Source organism: Brienomyrus brachyistius, chromosome 20, assembly GCF_023856365.1.
Source record: "Brienomyrus brachyistius isolate T26 chromosome 20, BBRACH_0.4, whole genome shotgun sequence".
Lineage (NCBI taxonomy): Eukaryota > Metazoa > Chordata > Actinopteri > Osteoglossiformes > Mormyridae > Brienomyrus > Brienomyrus brachyistius.
In genome coordinates this window covers 7763689-7782529 of record NC_064552.1, presented here as the reverse complement: position 1 = coordinate 7782529, position 18841 = coordinate 7763689, and the positions used below count along the sequence as shown (strand labels likewise).

Here is an 18841-nt window from a genome sequence, read left to right as displayed (position 1 = left end):
TCTTTATTAACACTTTTGAAAATTACAAATTCTGAAAAATTGACTCCCCCTAGCCAAATTGGGCTACGTTCTTCATAATTTTGTTATGATAAAAAAAAAATTTATTTAAAAGAAACACACTTAAAATGTAACAAGTTATTTGCAATTTTTATTGAACCACTAGCAGCAGCAATTAGACAGGCTATAGTGATTAAAGGCATTAGGAATGTACAACATAAGGTACGTCTTTATGCAGATGATGTGTTACTTTTTCTCCAGCATTCACAAACCACTGTTTCTGAGGTAATTACATTAATAAACTCTTTCTCCAGAGTCTCAGATTATTCGATAAATTGGTTAAAATCTACAGTTCTTCCAATTAATTGCTCCTTCCAGAATAATTCTACCACTCCACTGCAGTCTCAAGATATTAAATATTTAGGTATTTATGTTTCACCTAGGCTGGCAGATTTAACTAAGCTAAACCATATCCCACTTTTAAAGAAAGTAGAAGATGATCTGGTTAGATCACTTATGGGAAGGGTCACCTCAATAAAAATGATGGTTTTGCCAAGAATTAATTATTTATTTGCAATGATTCCGAGTAAACGACCACCTGACTGGTTTAGATCTCTGGACATTTCTAAATTCCTCTGGAAAGATAAACCCCCACGTATTAGCTTAAAAACACTGCAAAGGACCAAGGACAAAGGAGGACTAGATCTGCCTAACTTTCAGCACTATTTCTTAGCCAACAGGCTCCAAAACATCTCAGGATGGTTAAAACATACCCTCTTAGATGAGCCTTGGCTAGACGTAGAACAGGCACTATGCAATAATATAGAGATTTCGGATCTACCATTCATTAGCTCAAACATCAAATGACATGAATGCTTCAAAAGCATCAGTGTAAGCTCTTCTCTAACAGCATGGTGGGAGTTTCTAAAAATGACTGAGTTTTCATTAATCACATGCAAGCGTACTCCCATCTGGAACTACCCTAACGTACTACTAAACAATAATATAAACTTCCCAGACTGGAGTTGTAAAGGTATTAAATACTTGGTACATATATTCGAAGGAATAGACTTTATTCCCTTTGACATATTAGTTAAATGATATAGGATTAACAAGAATAGATTTTTAGAATATCAACAAGTTTAATCTATAGTAAAAAAAGAAATTAAGGTCTAATCAAATCAAATTACAAATACCATCAAGTGTGGCAGAATTCCTTAATCTCAAACCCCCCAAATTACTGTCTAAAATATACAGGATACTTTCTAAAATGGATGAATCAATATCACTTCCTATTGCAAAATGGGAGGCAGATCTATCAGTCAGCTGGGACCACAATTTCTGGTCTAAGATATGTTTAAAAACCTTTGAACTGATTAGAAATCCCAGTTTACAATTAATACAATACAAAGTCCTGCATAGAGTGCACTATACAGGGCATCAGGATGGGTTTTATGTCTTCTAACAAATGCTCACACTGTCAAGGCGATACACCTGACAATTACATCCATGTTTTTTTGGTTCTGTCCACCTGCTCAGATGTTCTGGCGCAGGATTTGTGAGGACTTATCAAAGTGTCTGAAATGTACCATTCCAGCCTCTCCTTCAGTCTGCTTGTTGGGCGACCTAGATGGTGTTACTACAGATTTTAACACAATCCACATGGCTTTCACCGCCCTATGCATTGCTAAGAAGAATGTCCTTATGAACTGGAAAAATAAAAATAATCTTAATATCAACCAATATAGAGACAGTTTGTTGAACCATATTAGTCTTGATACAGCTTCTGCCGCCACACTAGATCAATCTCTCTGGGCTCCTTTGATCAGCTCCATCACCTAGTGGGGGTGGGGGTCGCAGTTTTGTCCCGCTTTGGTTATTGTCGTTGGCGTGGGGGGGGCATATTGGCTCGGAGCGTCTGAGGGTTCCCTGGGGTGGGTTGCTGGGGGGTTCGGCGCTGGGACTGCGGTCCTGGCCTGAATGGGGCTTTGGTGGCTCTTGGGTGGGGTCATTCTGGCGGCTGCAGGCGGCGCTGCTGGGGGAGCCTGTGCCGGCGGATGTAGGTTACCGGCCTGGCTCTGGGCTGGGGTTCCGGCTGGGCCGGGGAGCCTCGAGTCCTGGTGTGGGTTGGTGCATGTACTGGGGCTCGGCCCCGGTGCGGGGGCCTTCGGCGCATTGGTGGAGCTGGGGGCCTCCTTAGCTGGCGGGGAGGTTGTTACCATCTGTCCGCAGGGGGTCCCTAGGTGTAGTTTTTCCTCTGTGGTGGGGTCCGGTGGGCCACCCTGGGCTCTGTGGGCCCCGGTCTAGATGGGCCTGGGCCCCCCCCGCCCTGGGTGGATTTCGGGGGACGGGGGTGCCTATGGGGGTCAGCGGGGGAGCTGGCTCCAGAGGGGGGGTACTTTGCCCCCCCATTCACTCCCCAAGTGCTTCCCTCCTCCCGCTCCATCACACCACCACACACATAGGGCTTTGAGGTGCAGGTGCGTGGCTGGGATACGGGGGAGGTATTCCTCCTCTGTCCCCTCGCGACCACCTGCATCTCAATCATACATCACAACTTAGACACTCTCATTACTTACTCTCTCACGACACATACATTTAGGGCCTTGGGGGTGGGCACACAGAATGGCATCCAGAGGGCGGTCTGTTCATTCAGCCTTACCTCTGGTGCCAGGGCCCACATCTCAATTTTAATCACACATAGACATTGAGGGTTCTGGGGAGGGGCTGAGCTAACACCAGCTGTTGGTTGGCAGGGGGTAGTTATCGCCATGCTCTTCCCGTGTTTTAAAAGCACTTTAGAACAACTTGCACCAACACCACATCTGAGTGGGGGAAGGGGGTCATGGGGTCTTTTCCCACCCCATTTTTCTGTTCGCCATCTGGAGCTGGGGGCTGAGAAGAAGAGCTGGCCGTCCGGTCGGGCTGGTGTGCTTCTCGGCTGCTGCGGGGTCCGGGGTGGTCTTCTGGTCTCCACGCCAGAGGAAAAAAAAAAGGGGGGGGTCCACATAGAGTATATATGGGGAGTGAGAGTATGTGTACGGTGTTCATTTCTGTGTGTCTCTATGTTGGGTGAATGTGTGAATATTTGTTTATGTGTGCATGAGGGTGGGAACATATGCATTTGTATGTGTGCGCTTGTTTGTCTAAACGCATGTGTCAGGTTGGGTCCTAGACTCCACCTGAAATAACATCTCGGGCTCTGTTCCCCCCTGCCACACTCCCTGCCGGTGGATGGGGCCCCCGGCCACTGGTGCGTTGGTGGGTCTCAATGTCCAGGGCTGGATGCTCGGGTGGGTACTGGCTCACTCTCTGCGGTTGCCTGGCAGGGTCTGGCCTCCTGGCTCTGTCGGGCCCCTGCTGGGGGGTGGGGAGAGGCCCTGGATCTCTGGGCCTGGGCAGCGGTCTGCCCTGGTGTGGCTGGCCGCCGGCAGAGCCTGCGGGCTCGCCGCCACGGCCCCCTGGGGCTCCTGCACTGTGGCTGCTGGATGACCTCCCTCCGGAGCTCTCCTCTGCCCTTTTCTGGGTGGGGGCTGCAATACTCCCTGCGGTGGTCCTCCGAGGGCTCCCATGCCCTGGGGGGCCTCTGGGTATCTGGGGCCCGGGTCTCCTCCATGTCTGCTTCATGTCCTGGGGGGTGGGGTTTGTGGCTCCCCACACACACTACTAGACATTTACATGAAGAAACTTTATGAACACAAGCGCGCTCACACACACACAGGTGTGCACACAGGTGTACACACAGGTGTACAAACAGGTACTCACAGACACACACTGTCTTGACCAGCTGATGCTTCTATACATGTTCATTGTGATTCGTACAGATGTTGGTTATCGTTCTCTCTCTTCAGCGGGTATTGAAGCAGATTATCTGTGTTTTTACACACACATGAACATTCACACACCATTCCTACCTCATCCAGGAGATAAAATCCTGTCAGAACTTTTTTTTATGCCTCCTATAAATATACAAGAATACAGAGAATTTCAATTTATGCCTTAGTTTAAGATATATGTATGCCTTTTTCAGTAATTTTATTTGACATTTGTTCATTTTAAGAGACCCGTCTATTTTTTCTTTTTTGAATAATTACTATTAACCTTTAATAAGACAAAGGTATTTCTTCGATTAATTGATTAATCTATGGAGTAATTGATAGAATACTCGATTACTAAAATAATTGATAGCTCCAGCCCTACAATCCAGTGACCTGAGACAAACAACGGACTCCTTTGGTATTGTGTCTCTTCAGAGAATCCTTGGGTACCGCCCGTTTGACTTTGTATTGAACAAGGTATTGTTTCAGGGAGTCCTGAATGAGGAATATATCCTCTTTTGTGAGGAAGTGTCAGTTACAGCAGTGCTTCTCAAACCAGTCCTCGGGGACCCCCAGACTCTAAACATTTTTTTCTCTCTCCCAATTCCCTGGAAACTTGTCCCAGAGGACTGGTTTGAGAAACACTGAGTTACAACACTATGGCCATGTGGCGCGTTTCCCTGAGGGCGATCCGGCTGGCTGGATCTTCACTGCTGAGGTCCCGAGTGGCTGGACCAAGTCACAGGGACACCCATGTAACACCTGGCGCCGCCAGACAGATGTGGTAGACCAGAGGGTGGAACTGGACTGTGTGTCAGCATGGGGGATTGTCAACCAGCATTTCATAGTGTGGTGAGCACGGAAAAGTGCTCTACCAGTGCATACTCCCCAACCTGACTGGACAGACATGAGACTGTTCTTCTATGTGTTTGCCTGCTATGTCATTATACTCCATCCATCCATCACCTTCCGCTTGTCCGGGGTTTGGGTCGCGGGGGTAGCAGCTACAGGAGAGATACCCAGACCTCCCTCTCCCCAGCTACCTATACCAGCTCTTTGGGGGGGGATGCCCAGGCCAACCAAGAGGTATAATCCCTCCCGCATGTCCTGGGCCTCCTCCCTGTAGGACATGCACGGAAAACCTCTCCAGGTAGCCGCCCAGGAGGCATCCAAGCTAGGTGTCCAAACCACCTCAACTGGCTCCTTTCGACATGAAGAAGCAGCGGTTCTACTCTGAGACTCTTCCGGATATCAGAACTTCTCACCCTATCTCTAAGGAAGAGCCCAGACACCCTGCAGAGAAACCTCATTTCGGCCGCCTGTATGCACGATCTCATTCTTTCAGTCATTGCCCATAGCTCATGACCATAGGTGAGGGTAGGAACGAAGATGGACCAATAGATTGAGAGCTTTGCTTTCCGGCTCAGTTCTTTCTTAGCCACGACGAACCGGTTAAGCGCCTGCAAAATTGCAGACGCTGCTCTGATCCGTCTGTCCAGCTCTCGATCTCCCCTACCCTCACTCGTGAACGAGACCCCGAGATACTTGAACTCCTCCACTTGAGGCAGTACCTCCTCCCTGACCTGAAGAGGGCAATCCACCCGTTTCCGGCTGAGAACCATGGTCTCGGACTTGGAGGTGCTAATCCTCATCCCTGCGAAACACCCCAGAGCACGCTGGAGGTTCTCAGTAGATGAAACCAACAGGACGACATTGTGCACAAAAAGCAGCGAGGCAATCGTGAGGCCACCAAACCAGACACCCTCAACACCCCAGCTGCGCCAAGAAATCCTGCCCATAAATATTACAAACAGGACCGATGACAAAGGGCAGCCCTGGCGGAGCTCAACCCGCACTGGGAACATGTCCGACTTATTACTGGCAATGCGGACCAAGCTTCTGCTCTGTTCATACAGGGACCGAATCGCCCACAATAGTGGACCCCGAACCCCATACTCCTGAAGCACCCCCCACAAGGCACCTCGGGGAACCCGGTCGTAAGCATTATACTGACATTGCTTAACAGCCACAAAAATTAAATTAATTATGTTCAGTTACTACAAGATGCTGTCTTCAGAATCTGCACAGGCACCCCACAGCAGAAGAAGGGACAACGAAAACAGCTTCAGAAAGTGACAAAGCCAAGCCATGTTATATAATTACTCTACAGTGCATAACCATAGCCATTAGACACTGTAAAGTTCCAAAATCAAACTCCAGGTGACTCAGGGAAGTATTATTTAAATTATTTAGTAAAATATTTAATTTTAGTGATAGCCCTTTTCTCTCTCAGCTATGCATATGTGCTGAGATAATCAAGTAGTATCATGGTCTCCTAGCATACTACAATAATGAATTAAGAGCACCCCCTCGCACACAAAAAATACTAAATTACAACATAGGAAACATCACATGCTTAAGTCATAAACAGTTCACACAACTTCAATAATTTTAAAACATTTACAACCAACTTTGCTAACGTCATAATTATGATGCAAAAGCATGTAGGTTACACAACAGCCTTATAAATAAGACTACTGCTAAAAAATAGAACATTAGGCCTACCTTTGATGTTTTGCCATGATGGTCAGCTGGGTTGAGTTCAGGCTTTTTCAATACCTTCTTACTGTCTGAACATTTTACAGTGGTGCTTGCGGTTCACGAACACAATCCGCTCAAGGAAAGTGGTCGTCAATTAATTTGTATGCGAACCAAGGCAGTTTTTCCATTAAAGAAAGCAATGAAATTCGGTTAATTCATTCACAAGCCTACCAAATAATAATTTTTGTTAATTCATTTTCTGGTTTTTATAGTAAACTTTAAAGAAAAACAAAATATAGCGTGGCGACGGGCTGACCGAGGCATCGCAGGAGCATTGAGAGACATGGAAACTCGCTTGCTGGGGAAATCACGCTCTTTATTAACAGTCAACCCTTGTGCTGCTGTTGTTGTTAATGTTAATGGTTGCATTTCCCTATTGTCGCGCGTATTTGCCCGTGTCTTATGTGTACCCGGTCCGATCCTCGCGTGTATTCAGCGTGTGTAAATCTTCCACCATGTGTATCTTGCAGTTCGGCGTCTGACAACCTTGTGTATGTGGGTTCAGTACTCGTTAGGTGCCTGTTGTGGTCCTATTGCGCGCGGGGCATGCTGGGACATGCGCCTCGCTGGTGCTACACTAGGAGTCTGTTCTTCGACCAGATTTTGTATGCAAACGAACGCATTTTTTTTCATGAAATTTTTGGTCGCGAACCAAATTGTTCGTATATCACAGCGTTCGTGAGCCGCAGTCACCACTGTAAATGGTATTTTCAAAAACAAAACAATTTTGCAATGCAGTTCCGATATTTCTAAATCTTGGTGATAAGATTTTCCAAGCGTAAGGATTTTGTATTTGGTTCTTAATCTATGTATATTGTATTTATCAATAACACAGGCCTACAATTTTTTTTCCAGGTGCCAAGGTTTTTTGAACGGATTTAGAGTATTTTGAGGGTGTTGAATTCGAAAATCCCATTACTTTTGCTGAATTAGTTCTAATTTTTGAGATAATGTACATCCAGGGGCGAAGCTATAGGCGGGGCGGGCGGGACCACCGCCCCTGGGACCGGGCCCTGGATCGTAGATCTTTCCCCCAGCAAAAAGAGAACCTTCCCATATGCTTTATACACATAAAATTAAAATGATATAATTTCTCCAGAGATCTTGACAGCTAGATTATAAAAATCATACCTAACATGTGACTGACAATTTTATATATCTGTCATTTTTTGTATATATTCTTATTATGGTGGATGTATGGTGTAATTTTTAATGGTGTAATTTTCAAAAAAATCTGTAAAATCCCTACAACAAACTTAAAATATAATATATAGTGATGTTTTGAAGTCAAACCAAGCTTTTCCTTTTGTATTAAATGGTTTTCCGTTTGAGGAATTTGCAAAAAAAAAACTGCAGTGCATGATGGGTAGGATCTAAAGGCTGCCCGGTTGCGTTTGTTTCTAAAAGAAATTCAACATGTTTAAAAGTAAAAGTGGGGCACAAAAGAGGAAAAAAAAGAAAAATAAAGATGAGGCAAACGCTAAACTCCCAAAGATTCTGTTTTTATTTTGCCTTCACCTGTCCCTGATTTTGGTGTTAGTAGTGATGAACATGCATTGCCCTGTGGTACCAGCAGTAATGTGGTGCTTAGCAGCAGTTCCAGCCAACGTAGAGGATGGGGCAGGTAGAGAGAAGTTAGCTGAAAAGAGTAACCAAAAACAGGAGGGAGGGGAACGTGGAGAGTTAGCTGAAGTGAGCAGCATGATCCCTAGCATGGAAGCTAATTTTCCGACAGATCGTGGTAATTTCCCTGAAAACCTTGCAGATGCTAATGTGAAGAGGTATATCCTTCAAACTGGCCCATGTAAGCCTAAGGGTCCCTTTCCCGTCACTAGCAATTGCAGCTTTTCAACCCATCACTACACATCTGTTACTAAAGCTGGTATTAAACTTCCACGAAGCTGGTTATGCTACTCGCCCAAACTTGGCTGTGAGTATTGCCTGCCTTGCTGGCTTTTTGCCAGTCCCCCTACAATAATGCCTGGGTGAACAGAGTTAGAGATTGGAAACATGTCTCCTGCAAAATTGCAGCGCATGAATCTACCCAGATCCATCTCGGTGCGTGCGTGGTCTACGAGCAGTGGAAACTCCATAATACAATAGATGCTGATATGGAGAGGGATGTTCGTAATGCGGCTAACTTTTGGAGGCTTTTGTTAGAGCGTATTGTGAATGTCACACTAACATTAGCCTCATGTAACATGGCCTTTAGATGACAGAGAGTCCATTAATTGGGCAGGGGAACGCAGGACACTTTTTGTCCATCATTGAACTGTTGGCCCGCTACGACCCTGTCCTAAAAAAACGCCGACGAAAAATTTGGACGACATCAAGTGTATTTCATCGATTCAGAAAGAAAGGAAATTAGCCTATTAAAAGGCAGTAAGATACACTAAACAAACAATAATATCCAAAAATCTTATTTTCATTATGTAGACCATTATGTTGGCCAGACGTTGTGTAGACGTCCGCTTTTGACCATCGACATAACAACCAACAGCCGACGTCGGCCCAACGAACCAATGTTAGCTGGGTATGAGCGGAATTTACTCTAGTGTTCAAGCGAGAATAGCGGAGCAGGAGCCCCTTGCTTTGTACGTGCACTGTGCGGCTCATTGTCATTCCTGAAGCTCATTAATTTGACACTCCCTCTTTTAAACGCACAATAAATGTATTTAGAGTTTGATCCAGGAGTGAAACAAGAGAGCCATCAGAGAATTAACCCGAATCGCTCAGTACCAGATTCAGACATAGTCCACAGCTCAGCCATTATCAGGCAGATATGCTCACTTCAGCATATCGTAACTTTTAACACCAAATACGGATACCTGTGCCCATTCCACTGTTAGAATATGTCCAGCGGTAGCTTAAACATACAATGTATGAAATGTCCGTCTACTTGGCCAAATATTTAAACTTGCTCGATGTGATAATGGCATTAGACGCTGAGATAGCTTCACTGCATGTTAAATAGGAAGCCATGTAACACAGATATTAAAAATTGTCTCCATATTATGCAGAACTAAACCATAGTATAAATACAATTCATCTATCCATGTTTCATTACCACTGGGCGACAATGGATATACCCATTATATTTAGGCAAACGCCACATGGAATTACAGCTGTGAAATAACTTTCCATTTATTGCTTTCTAATATTCCTGCAAGATGTAGGTGCTCCAATTTCTCCAAATTTTGGTTGCAGAACCACCTGCATAATCTGTTGCCCAAGAACACAACTAGCAGAGCAGAACCACATCTGCTGAGAAGATAACTCAAGCCACATAAGAGGGAGGATGCCCTCAAAATTCTGGGGAAACCAAAGGTCAAACTGACATAAGAAGAGTAGAAAACGGGACTTGCAGAGAAAGAAGACGATAGAGAAAATTTATGACACTGAAGTGACTCCTGAAGGAGAGTATGTTCCAATATTAGAAAATGCCCCGGAGGATACATCACATGAGGCTTGTTCCTGCAAGAAGAGAGCAGTATAAAAAGCAGACAAGGTAGTGGAGATGAACTTGGCCCAGAAACAGAACACAGAGAGCCACTTCCCAAGATGCCCAGTGAGGGGACAAAAAGACCCATGATGACAATGCAGACACAAAGCAACGTTCCTGTGTGCTTCAAATCACAATACAAGAAGCAAAAGTATGTCCCTGGTGCCAAGTGGAGCAAAATGACAAGAGTAGACTGAAATGTCCTCTAGGCTTAGTAAGACTGAGACTAACCCAGCCAATGAACTGCAAAAAGGTTCCCACCTCAAAAGCCAACAGCAACAAAAGGTAACCATATATTCAGCAGAGCCAGAAAGTTATAAATCATGACGATTTCAGGGCTTAATGAAAGCATAGTTGAATTCACAGAGTTTAAGTTTAAAGTGGCAATACTTGCAAAATATCATCTATCGTAGATTCTGGGTCCAACATGTCCCCCAAAACATAATATGAATCAATTGGAGTATCTAGCTTGTAATACCATCTAAAGTACATAATCAGTGATACAAGTGACCTGGAAGAACTTTTAGAAGCTGTGAATGACATAAGAATTAACAGGATAGTCAGTGAAAGGATTAATCAGTAAGCCCTGAAAGAATGTGAGATGTGCAGAATACTTACATATGTAAAGGGAGCCCATGCCACGTGAAAAAAAACAAAACAGATGCTGAAATTGAAAAGGCCCGCAAGGTGAACAGGAGGAAGTGAATCATCCTAATCTAAAATTCCACCAAAGGTACTGATGATTCAGATAATGCAGTAACATAATGAAGTAGAGCTTTTTTTTAAAAAAAAAAAAAAAAAAAAAACATAAAACCAACCAGTACAAAGCTATATGAGATACAATATTTTAAAAGGCGGCAGAATGGTTTGATGAAAGAAGTTTAGCGTGAAAAATATCTAAAAGACCAATTGAACAGCAAAATGCATAAAAGAAAGCAACATTTGTATTCTCAAAGCATTTCCCTAACTCATCACCAGCTTGTTGGAAAGGTCAAAAATAAATCTAGACAATGCCTTTCTGATTTGGTATAATTTCTTCGGAAGACTGCACAATGATTAATGAGGTAGAGTACTGAAACTTTCCAGGACATACTGTACATTCAAGCTAAAGAAAGGGTAATTTTATGAGGCTTTATTTCACAAGTATAAAATTGCTTTACCTAATTAAAAAATTGTTTCCACTTTACATATTCAAGTTACGTATCCTCATTGTTTATATCTTCTATTTTACATTGAGACATCAGAAAATACTTCACACGTACAGTACACCTAACTGAAATATACATACAGAACACTAGGTTTAATCACTTCTGCAAAAGAAAAATGGAGATAGCAGGGTGTGTGTGTTGAAAGGGTTGTGCAAGTCTAAGCAAACAAATTATATCCACCATATGGGAACTCAACTGTTAAAAGCAACAGGACATAATCAGTCATATCTTGTATAAGACATAAGATCCATGGCAAGTGGGTCAAAGGGATATTTAAGCATGACTTATTGAAGAATATCCATCTAAAAATGATCAAGTAATCACAAAATGGGCATTCAAATAGTATGATGTTTTTTTGTTAGGTGTCCTTAAGATTCCCCCCTTCATAACATCTTAAATAAAACAAATGCCTGGTGAACGTATTGGGTTTGATGTCAAAGTCTTTATTCAAAAGCTCGACATAACATAAGAGGACGTCCGAAGTTTGCCAGCAACATCTTAACCAGTCAATGACATGTTGGTAGAGAGACACTTACCAATCTAGTAGAGAATTCCATAAGTGCCATTAGGGCATCGCTCTGCACCAGAAATTTCAATTCTTTGCATAGAACATAAACTCAAATTTAGTTTGTGAAGGCAACCTTACCAGATCCACAAATAAGCACCCTACTTAAATAAATAGCAACCACCCCCCCCCCAAACAACACAATTTGGGAGGGGAGGTTAGCTGTATATAAAACTATGCATTAGAAAGTGTAGCAAGAATGGAGATTAACCGGGCAAATATATGTACTTAAAGCAGGACCTGTGTGTAAATAAAGATAAATACACATTTGTGGGAGTGCTTCATAACATTGGTTTACATTCCAGTTCTTAAACAACCGGAGACCACATTAAGAACACTGTAGTATTATTAGACAGCAGCTAGGCCCCAGTCCATAACCAACATCGATTTCACCAAGTTTTGGAAACAAGCAAAACCATGTACAGGTGTCAACATTTTATAAAAGTGCATTTCATTTGGAGAGTAGGAGACGGAATCTGGGTTACTCTCTGAAGTACGAATTATCACCCTATCACAACTTTGCTGCATCTTCAAATACAAACCGAATGTGTGGAGATCAGCTCACATTTCATCTAACAGTACTACAGAGTCACGCATCTCGGTGCTGCAACAGCCCTTGGAGGAAATCCCATGCTGGTCCAGTTGGAAATGAACTTAAGGCCGAATTCTTCAGATATTCCCCTTCATTGACATTAGCCCCAGCAGACCCTTATGCTTCTAGCTCCAAACCCAGCCCCAGCTTGTGACCACCAGCATTGATGCTTTTCCCATCAATTAGGGCAGACAAGTTCAGCTTCACACCTGCAAGTAATGAAAAAGGAAGCTCCGTTGTAAAATATATTATACAATTATACAAATCAGCCCTATGTTTCCACAGGGGATAGTTTAGTCATACCCAGGATGAAGCGATTGCAGGTTAAGGGCACTTAACCTTTCAGTGTAATGCTCGGCACAACAAATTCAAGTTCGGATTTTTGAAACTTCCTGGATGTTTTTCCCCCTGAATATTTCCAATCTAGGGTCAGAGGGCCGACTGCATATCCAGGTGGTTACAGTCAGAATGGATTTCATCCCTTTATTCCACAGAATTGGGCCAGTGTACACAAACTCCACACTAAACGGATATGATATTCAAAGGGGCTTTCACGGAAATTATTCTCACAAAGTGGCTACACCAGAACATTTCACCAGCAAGCGCCATCATTAGTTTCACATCGGTCTCACAGTGTGGCTTGAGAATGGTCATACCTGGCCGCAGGGTTTGGCTGTATCCAACTCCAACTAGGCTGGCGTTATTCACTTTAGCCTGAAAAATTAAATTAAAAGGCAGTGATGATGTCCCCCCAAAAAATAGGAAACAGGAGAAAGGCTTCGGTTACATTACTGGGTACAAGTACTGAATCAGAAATGATTATTTGGTCTGTGAAGAATTGTTAAAGTAACTCAGGAAGCTGCCCTTCCCCACACAGCCACACCAACATCAGCGTTACGGCCCTAAAGCTGCAGAATGAGGCCACCAAGCAGTAACTTACGCTAATGGAGGAGCTTCTGTCTAGCTGGTACTTGGCAGCGATGCCAAAGCGTGTGCTGTTGCTGCCCGCGGTCCACGCCAGGTTGACGGCGGTTTCCAGTTTGTCGCTCACTTTCTGGTAAACCGAGCCACCGAACTCTGTGCCGTCATTACTGAAAGAGACATTTGGCTGTAAAAACTATTAAGAGACTAAAAAAAAGGTACTGCCATAAATGTTGCTACCAGGCTTTAAAACTGTTCTGAAAAGCAAAACTCACTTTTCAATCTAAAAATAGAACAAAACCTAACTGCTAACCCTTGCTACTCTACTTTGCAACCTTAAAGGGGAATTCTACCATAAAATATTTTAATATAAGACAAGGGGGAATTTGACATTAAGCACACACCATCTCATATTCTGACTTACACATTGGTATGCAGCTGGAAATCCCCGGTCTTGTAACCAACAGCAAAGTTGTTCTGGGTCAATTTAGATTTGGCTGTGTCAAAGGTCATTTGGTAGCCAGCAAGCCATCCTTCATAGCCGACCACAGCGGCACCATGGATGGCTGGACCAGCAAAGTCAAAGTCCACATCGCAGCCGAGGTTGACATATTCACGCTTGTACGCCGTCTTCACCTTCCCGCTTTTCTTGCTGGAGAGGAAACATTTAAATGAGTACAAAAGTAAGGAAACTTTTCGTATATGCATCATATTTAATACAATAAAGAAAATAATGTATATCCTGAAACTGATACAAAATGGCAAAAAATTCTAGAGTACAGGAGTATCTTTTTATACTTGGCTTAACCAAAAGCATAGGGTTAGCATATACTCATTCTCTCTGCCACCCTGCAGTGAAAAATACGCACGTCCTCTAACAGACACTGAGGTCATCAAGGTTGTCGGACACGAACATAACCAAGAGGTTGCTTGTTAGATACCTAGTTGCAAAATTTTCATAAAACCAACCTTCATTACACTAAACAAAATTCAATTTGCATACTAAGAGGCTAAAAAGACCCTACAATCTATATTCACAAAAGCAAGATGAACATTACCCAGTGTTTGGTGAGAATGTTGTGTCGAAAGTCAACTTCACGCCTTTGGCAATCTAGGAGCAAGGTCACAAATAAGAATCCAGAGAAAACCAGGTAACCAATTAAGAACCAATTATTTTGTAATTCAACAAATAACTTGTGTACACACCTGATCTTCAATGGTAATTTCTGTTCCGAGGGTATTGTCGGTATTCCATTTCTCTGTAAAGGTCAGTCCGTACTCTGACCACTTGTATTTGGTTTCAAGACTCCCATTAACTTTACTGGTGTCAGTGTTGGAGGAACCAGACGTTTTGAATTCCTGCACAAAATTCAAGATAGGTGTATATTTCGTGCTTACAAGCCATGAATGGAACAGTACGATCACATTTATCTAATCAGCCATGTGCTGCTGTGCACTACCGAAAATTCACTGCACACACACCAAAAAAGCAGACTCCCACTTACCACTCCACTTGCAGATTTGGTTTTCACATCAAGCTTCACAAGACCAAAACCTAAGGACATTCAGAAGGGTGTGCTTAGTAATGTCTGGTATTGAGCATAATTAAAAGCTGAACATTCACTTGATTTTAAATCTCTCTTGGTAGTAAAGGTATAAACTAATGCCCAATAAATAGCCTGTTCGATCCTTTCCTTTACATATAAAAGCTGCAGTGCTGAACTATCAACCACAAGCAAAAAGTTTCAAGTACACTGACCATTATACATCAAAGCACCTTAGAAATGAACTGTTAAAAAAAAATACCACACAATAACTTTAGGACTTTATATAACACAATACTTCCTTTATCAGGTTGATCACTAACAATGCCACATTATGTCTGATTTTGCATGATCAAACACTTTGGCACTTCTGGATTTGGGTCATTTCATCATTGTGCGTTTGGGTGGTTTGTCCCTTTCATTTGGTGTAGGAAAATGGGAGAGTTGGTATGTTTAGGTAGATTGCAATTGTCTATCTGCTCTACATAAAACAACAAAAGGGATGTTTAGACAGATTATTAATGTGATGGCTGTTCCACCATTCCTGATGAAAATATTAAGGTTGCATGAACCTGTTATAATTTAGATGCCTTCAAAGCCTAACAAGGCAAATCTACTACTGGTAAACTACCACAGTGCTACATTAAACAGTAACAAAATGACAGACTATTCAGCTTTGTGTTGTCAAAGAAAAAAAAAAAAAGCGGACTAAATGTATATAAATACCATATCCTTTGCTGAAGATGTCTTTGGCAGATTTGCCGAGGTCACTATACGATGGAGGAACAGCCATGCTACCTACGACAGAAAGAGGCAATCCAGTTAATGGAGAGTACATCGGTGTTTAGTGTTAACCAGAAACAACACTGCACACATTAAAACCACAAAGAGGGATCAGTGATATAGGTACCAAGCATTATGTGCCGCAAGAGCGCAAACTCATCGCCTCAGACCTGAGAAATGGCACGTCTCAGTGAGAGAGTTTTGTGGCTCTATATTAGGCAATCACAAATTACACATCACTGGCATTACGCCTCAGGCGGAAGTATCCATTCAGAAAAAGCGACTACATTCCTGGTGCTGCGTGAATGACCTACAAGATTTTCAACAGCGACCATCTGAACATTCCATCCGCCAGCTTTTAGTTCTATATATGAATAATGTACACAGATTCATAAACACAGCACATTTGCCTTTTCATTAAGTAAAAAGCCAGTGCCAAACGCATTCAATAAAAGGCTTACATCAGACACGCATTAACTCAAATACTTCTACAATAATGCTAAAGTGAATTGCCACCAATACACCATTTTGCGGATTAAATGCACAAAGAACCCTAATGGTTTTAACAATCAGGACAACCTTGTTTCAGTTTACCGACCAAGAAAAATTCATTATTAAAAGACTGTGAACCACTGTCATGTGCCTCATAACTACGAGTTCAGCTCAGCAAGATTAACAGGAGGCAGCCATGTTAACATCTATATTGCTCTATCCTTTGAAAACCTGAAACGTACTTTTTAATATTCGCGCGGTTGACGGTTATGGATAATTTTAAAAGGGACTAAACAAATAGATTAAATAACCACACACTGTAATAACCAGTGACTTAAACACAAAAGAAAAAAACTTATACTAGTAACACCACTTCCCTTACTAATACCAAATCGAAAGGAAAAGGAACTAAATGTTTAACAAGTAGACTCCAAAAAAATCCTGACACGAAATATGGTCACTTGTATGAAATTCAATCTCCTTTTAGGAACAAAATGCTACAATGGTAGCGCTCTTCAAGGCAACTACACCAAATTTATGACTAAAAAGAAAAAGTTCCCAGAGTTCGTAATAAATAACTTAAATAAACAAGGCAGCAACGTAACGCAACACGAAGCTGGAACTACAGAAACAAACTGCAAATGTCAGTCTCCGATCAGTCTGACATCACCCGAGCACGTTGTCTTCACCGGGAATCTGCGGACTACAGGGGCCTCCTTCAAACTCACGCAAAACTAGGCACGGAAGTCAAACAAACCCAAAGTACTTCGCTTGACACCTGCGTAACAATAAGTATTAAATGAGACTTACGGATAAAAGATGAAGTGGAAATGTAATGCAGTGCAAAGTTTTACTCTTTTGGTTGACTATGGCGTCCCACAGCGACGACAAATCTCTCTAGCTGGAGGGCGAAGTGAAGGAGACACCGCAGTAAAACATAAACCCTCACAGCCTCACCGATAGGACCCAATGTAAAGCTGTCTTCTGAGCGCCTGTCCAAAATCAAATGAATTATTTTATACACGATCAGTTAAAAATATTTTTTTGGCTACTAAAATATAGGACACATATTACTTAATAATTATTATTCGTGTTTAAATTAATAAAGTTGTTAGCTAACTGAAATTCCCTTTATGGGCAAATATGGGGCGTCTTCTAGAAAACTTTTCCCTGGGACTGTTGGCGAGCATAGCGCAGGTCTTAGGCATGTGTTGCAGCACCGTTTACGTAAATAATGATCAACAAATGGGGAACGCTGTCTTGGACGGTGGTGTGATGAGGGTGCGCCTCATGTTAAGCAATAATTTCCAACTGTGTGTATTTGCTTTCTTGCAGTCTTCCTTTTGTAATCTTTAAAAGAAAAGAAAAAGAAATTGAAGAAAGTTTAATTAAAACGCAAAACGTACTTCATGTTAAATATATGTTTAATATATAAACACACTGATCAATTGATTAGAAAAAGCATTAAGCTCTATTAAGTGGGGGTAACTTAAATCATAAGTTCCGATCAATGTGACCTCAAGCAACAGTAAGTTATGCATAAAATATTTATAAAGTTCCACAGAACTCCAAGATAAGAGCTTCAGGCACATAGACAGTGTTTTTAAATACACCCTGAGGGAACACTGCACGAGTGTTACTCGTTGAATGACCATCTCAAGTTAACTGAACACTGCCCAGATGGCTAGTAGAAGGACTGTTTCATGGAACTTTGTGGCATGAATGAGAACAGGGAATCATCACTGATGTAAATATAATGACTCCTGAACTGCATAACAAAGTCTTATACTATTCATCCATGAACTGGAGCATAGTACCATGACATCAGTTCAAAACTCGCCAGTAAAAAAGTGGAAAAACAGTCCCTATGTTAACCTAACTGAAATGTTGTAAATTAGATTAATTTGTCCAAACTCTTCTTCGGGCTTAAGTAATTCAGCAAAGAATAAATATACATAGAGATGCATCTAAGAGAGTGTGTAGTCTGGCTGAGGTTAGCAACAGTCTTTCCAGTACCTCAGTCCTTCAAGTCCTCAGTAGCTGAAAGTCCAGGCTTCTGTTGTCACACTTTGTAGTACTTTGTAGGACTGGTCCTAGCCTACATCAAGGCTCCCGACCTGAACAGACATCTCTCTGCCTACAGGGCAAATACACTACTGACCCTTTCTCAATTGCTCTCTTGATCATCAACTGAATGTCATGTACAGTATTTCCTCTCAATCACCTGCATTTCCAGTACTTTGCTATGCACTTTGTCTTGACCAACTATTTATTGTGTCGAAGGTCACTCTATCCAGTACTTTGTCCTCGGTAGCTACTTTGTTACCCAGTAGTACTAATTTCCCAGTGCTTGGTAGTTTACATTCTTTAACTTTGCATTATCTGTTACAATGCAACACTCATGCGCAGTAGTCTTGCTATATCTAAAATCAAGTGCAGTGACTAGACTCCTGCTTTTCTTTAAACCAAATAAACTATTTTATATTGTGCATAGTATTTGTATCATTGAACTTTGCTACATTTCTTTACAATATGAACAGACTATGTGTGCATTAATGGAAGCTTCTACTCAATTTTGTTAGAATAGTGTAGTCACACTAGCAATAAAAATCCTTCAAAACTGTGCACAGGATTGGTCAATATTAACAGGAAATGTTTGTGCAAGTTACTGGTACTAGGGGTGGCTATTTCATATATCTAAAAATCCCATATTATTCCACCAAATACAGTTAATGTGCAGTGGATCAAGGTGTTCAATATATGAAAAGATTCTCAATTATCCAATCACATTTTTGGTCAAGATAACATGACTTGTTAA

General features: G+C 42.2%; 1 protein-coding gene across 1 annotated transcript; it reads right to left on the bottom strand.

The window, feature by feature from the left end:
- Positions 1-11548: 11548 nt before the first annotated feature.
- LOC125715884 (voltage-dependent anion-selective channel protein 2) lies at positions 11549-16989 on the bottom strand. Its single transcript, XM_048987922.1, has 9 exons — positions 16834-16989; positions 15475-15546; positions 14710-14759; positions 14411-14563; positions 14263-14315; positions 13629-13856; positions 13224-13374; positions 12940-12997; positions 11549-12492 (listed from the first exon to the last, which is right to left on the bottom strand). The coding sequence occupies exons 2-9, from the start codon at positions 15539-15541 to the stop codon at positions 12401-12403; spliced, it is 852 nt and encodes a 283-aa protein (XP_048843879.1). The 5' UTR covers positions 15542-15546; positions 16834-16989; the 3' UTR covers positions 11549-12400.
- Positions 16990-18841: the final 1852 nt, after the last annotated feature.

Excerpts from the sequence above, each read along its gene's own strand:
- LOC125715884 (XM_048987922.1), bottom strand. The coding sequence starts at position 15,541 with ATGGCTGTTCCTCCATCGTATAGTGACCTCGGCAAATCTGCCAAAGAC. Across the intron at positions 14,316-14,410 it reads AAATTACCATTGAAGATCAG|ATTGCCAAAGGCGTGAAGTT; the intron begins GTGTGTACACAA and ends CCTTGCTCCTAG. Across the intron at positions 12,998-13,223 it reads ACAGAAGCTCCTCCATTAGC|GCTAAAGTGAATAACGCCAG; the intron begins GTAAGTTACTGC and ends TTAATTTTTCAG.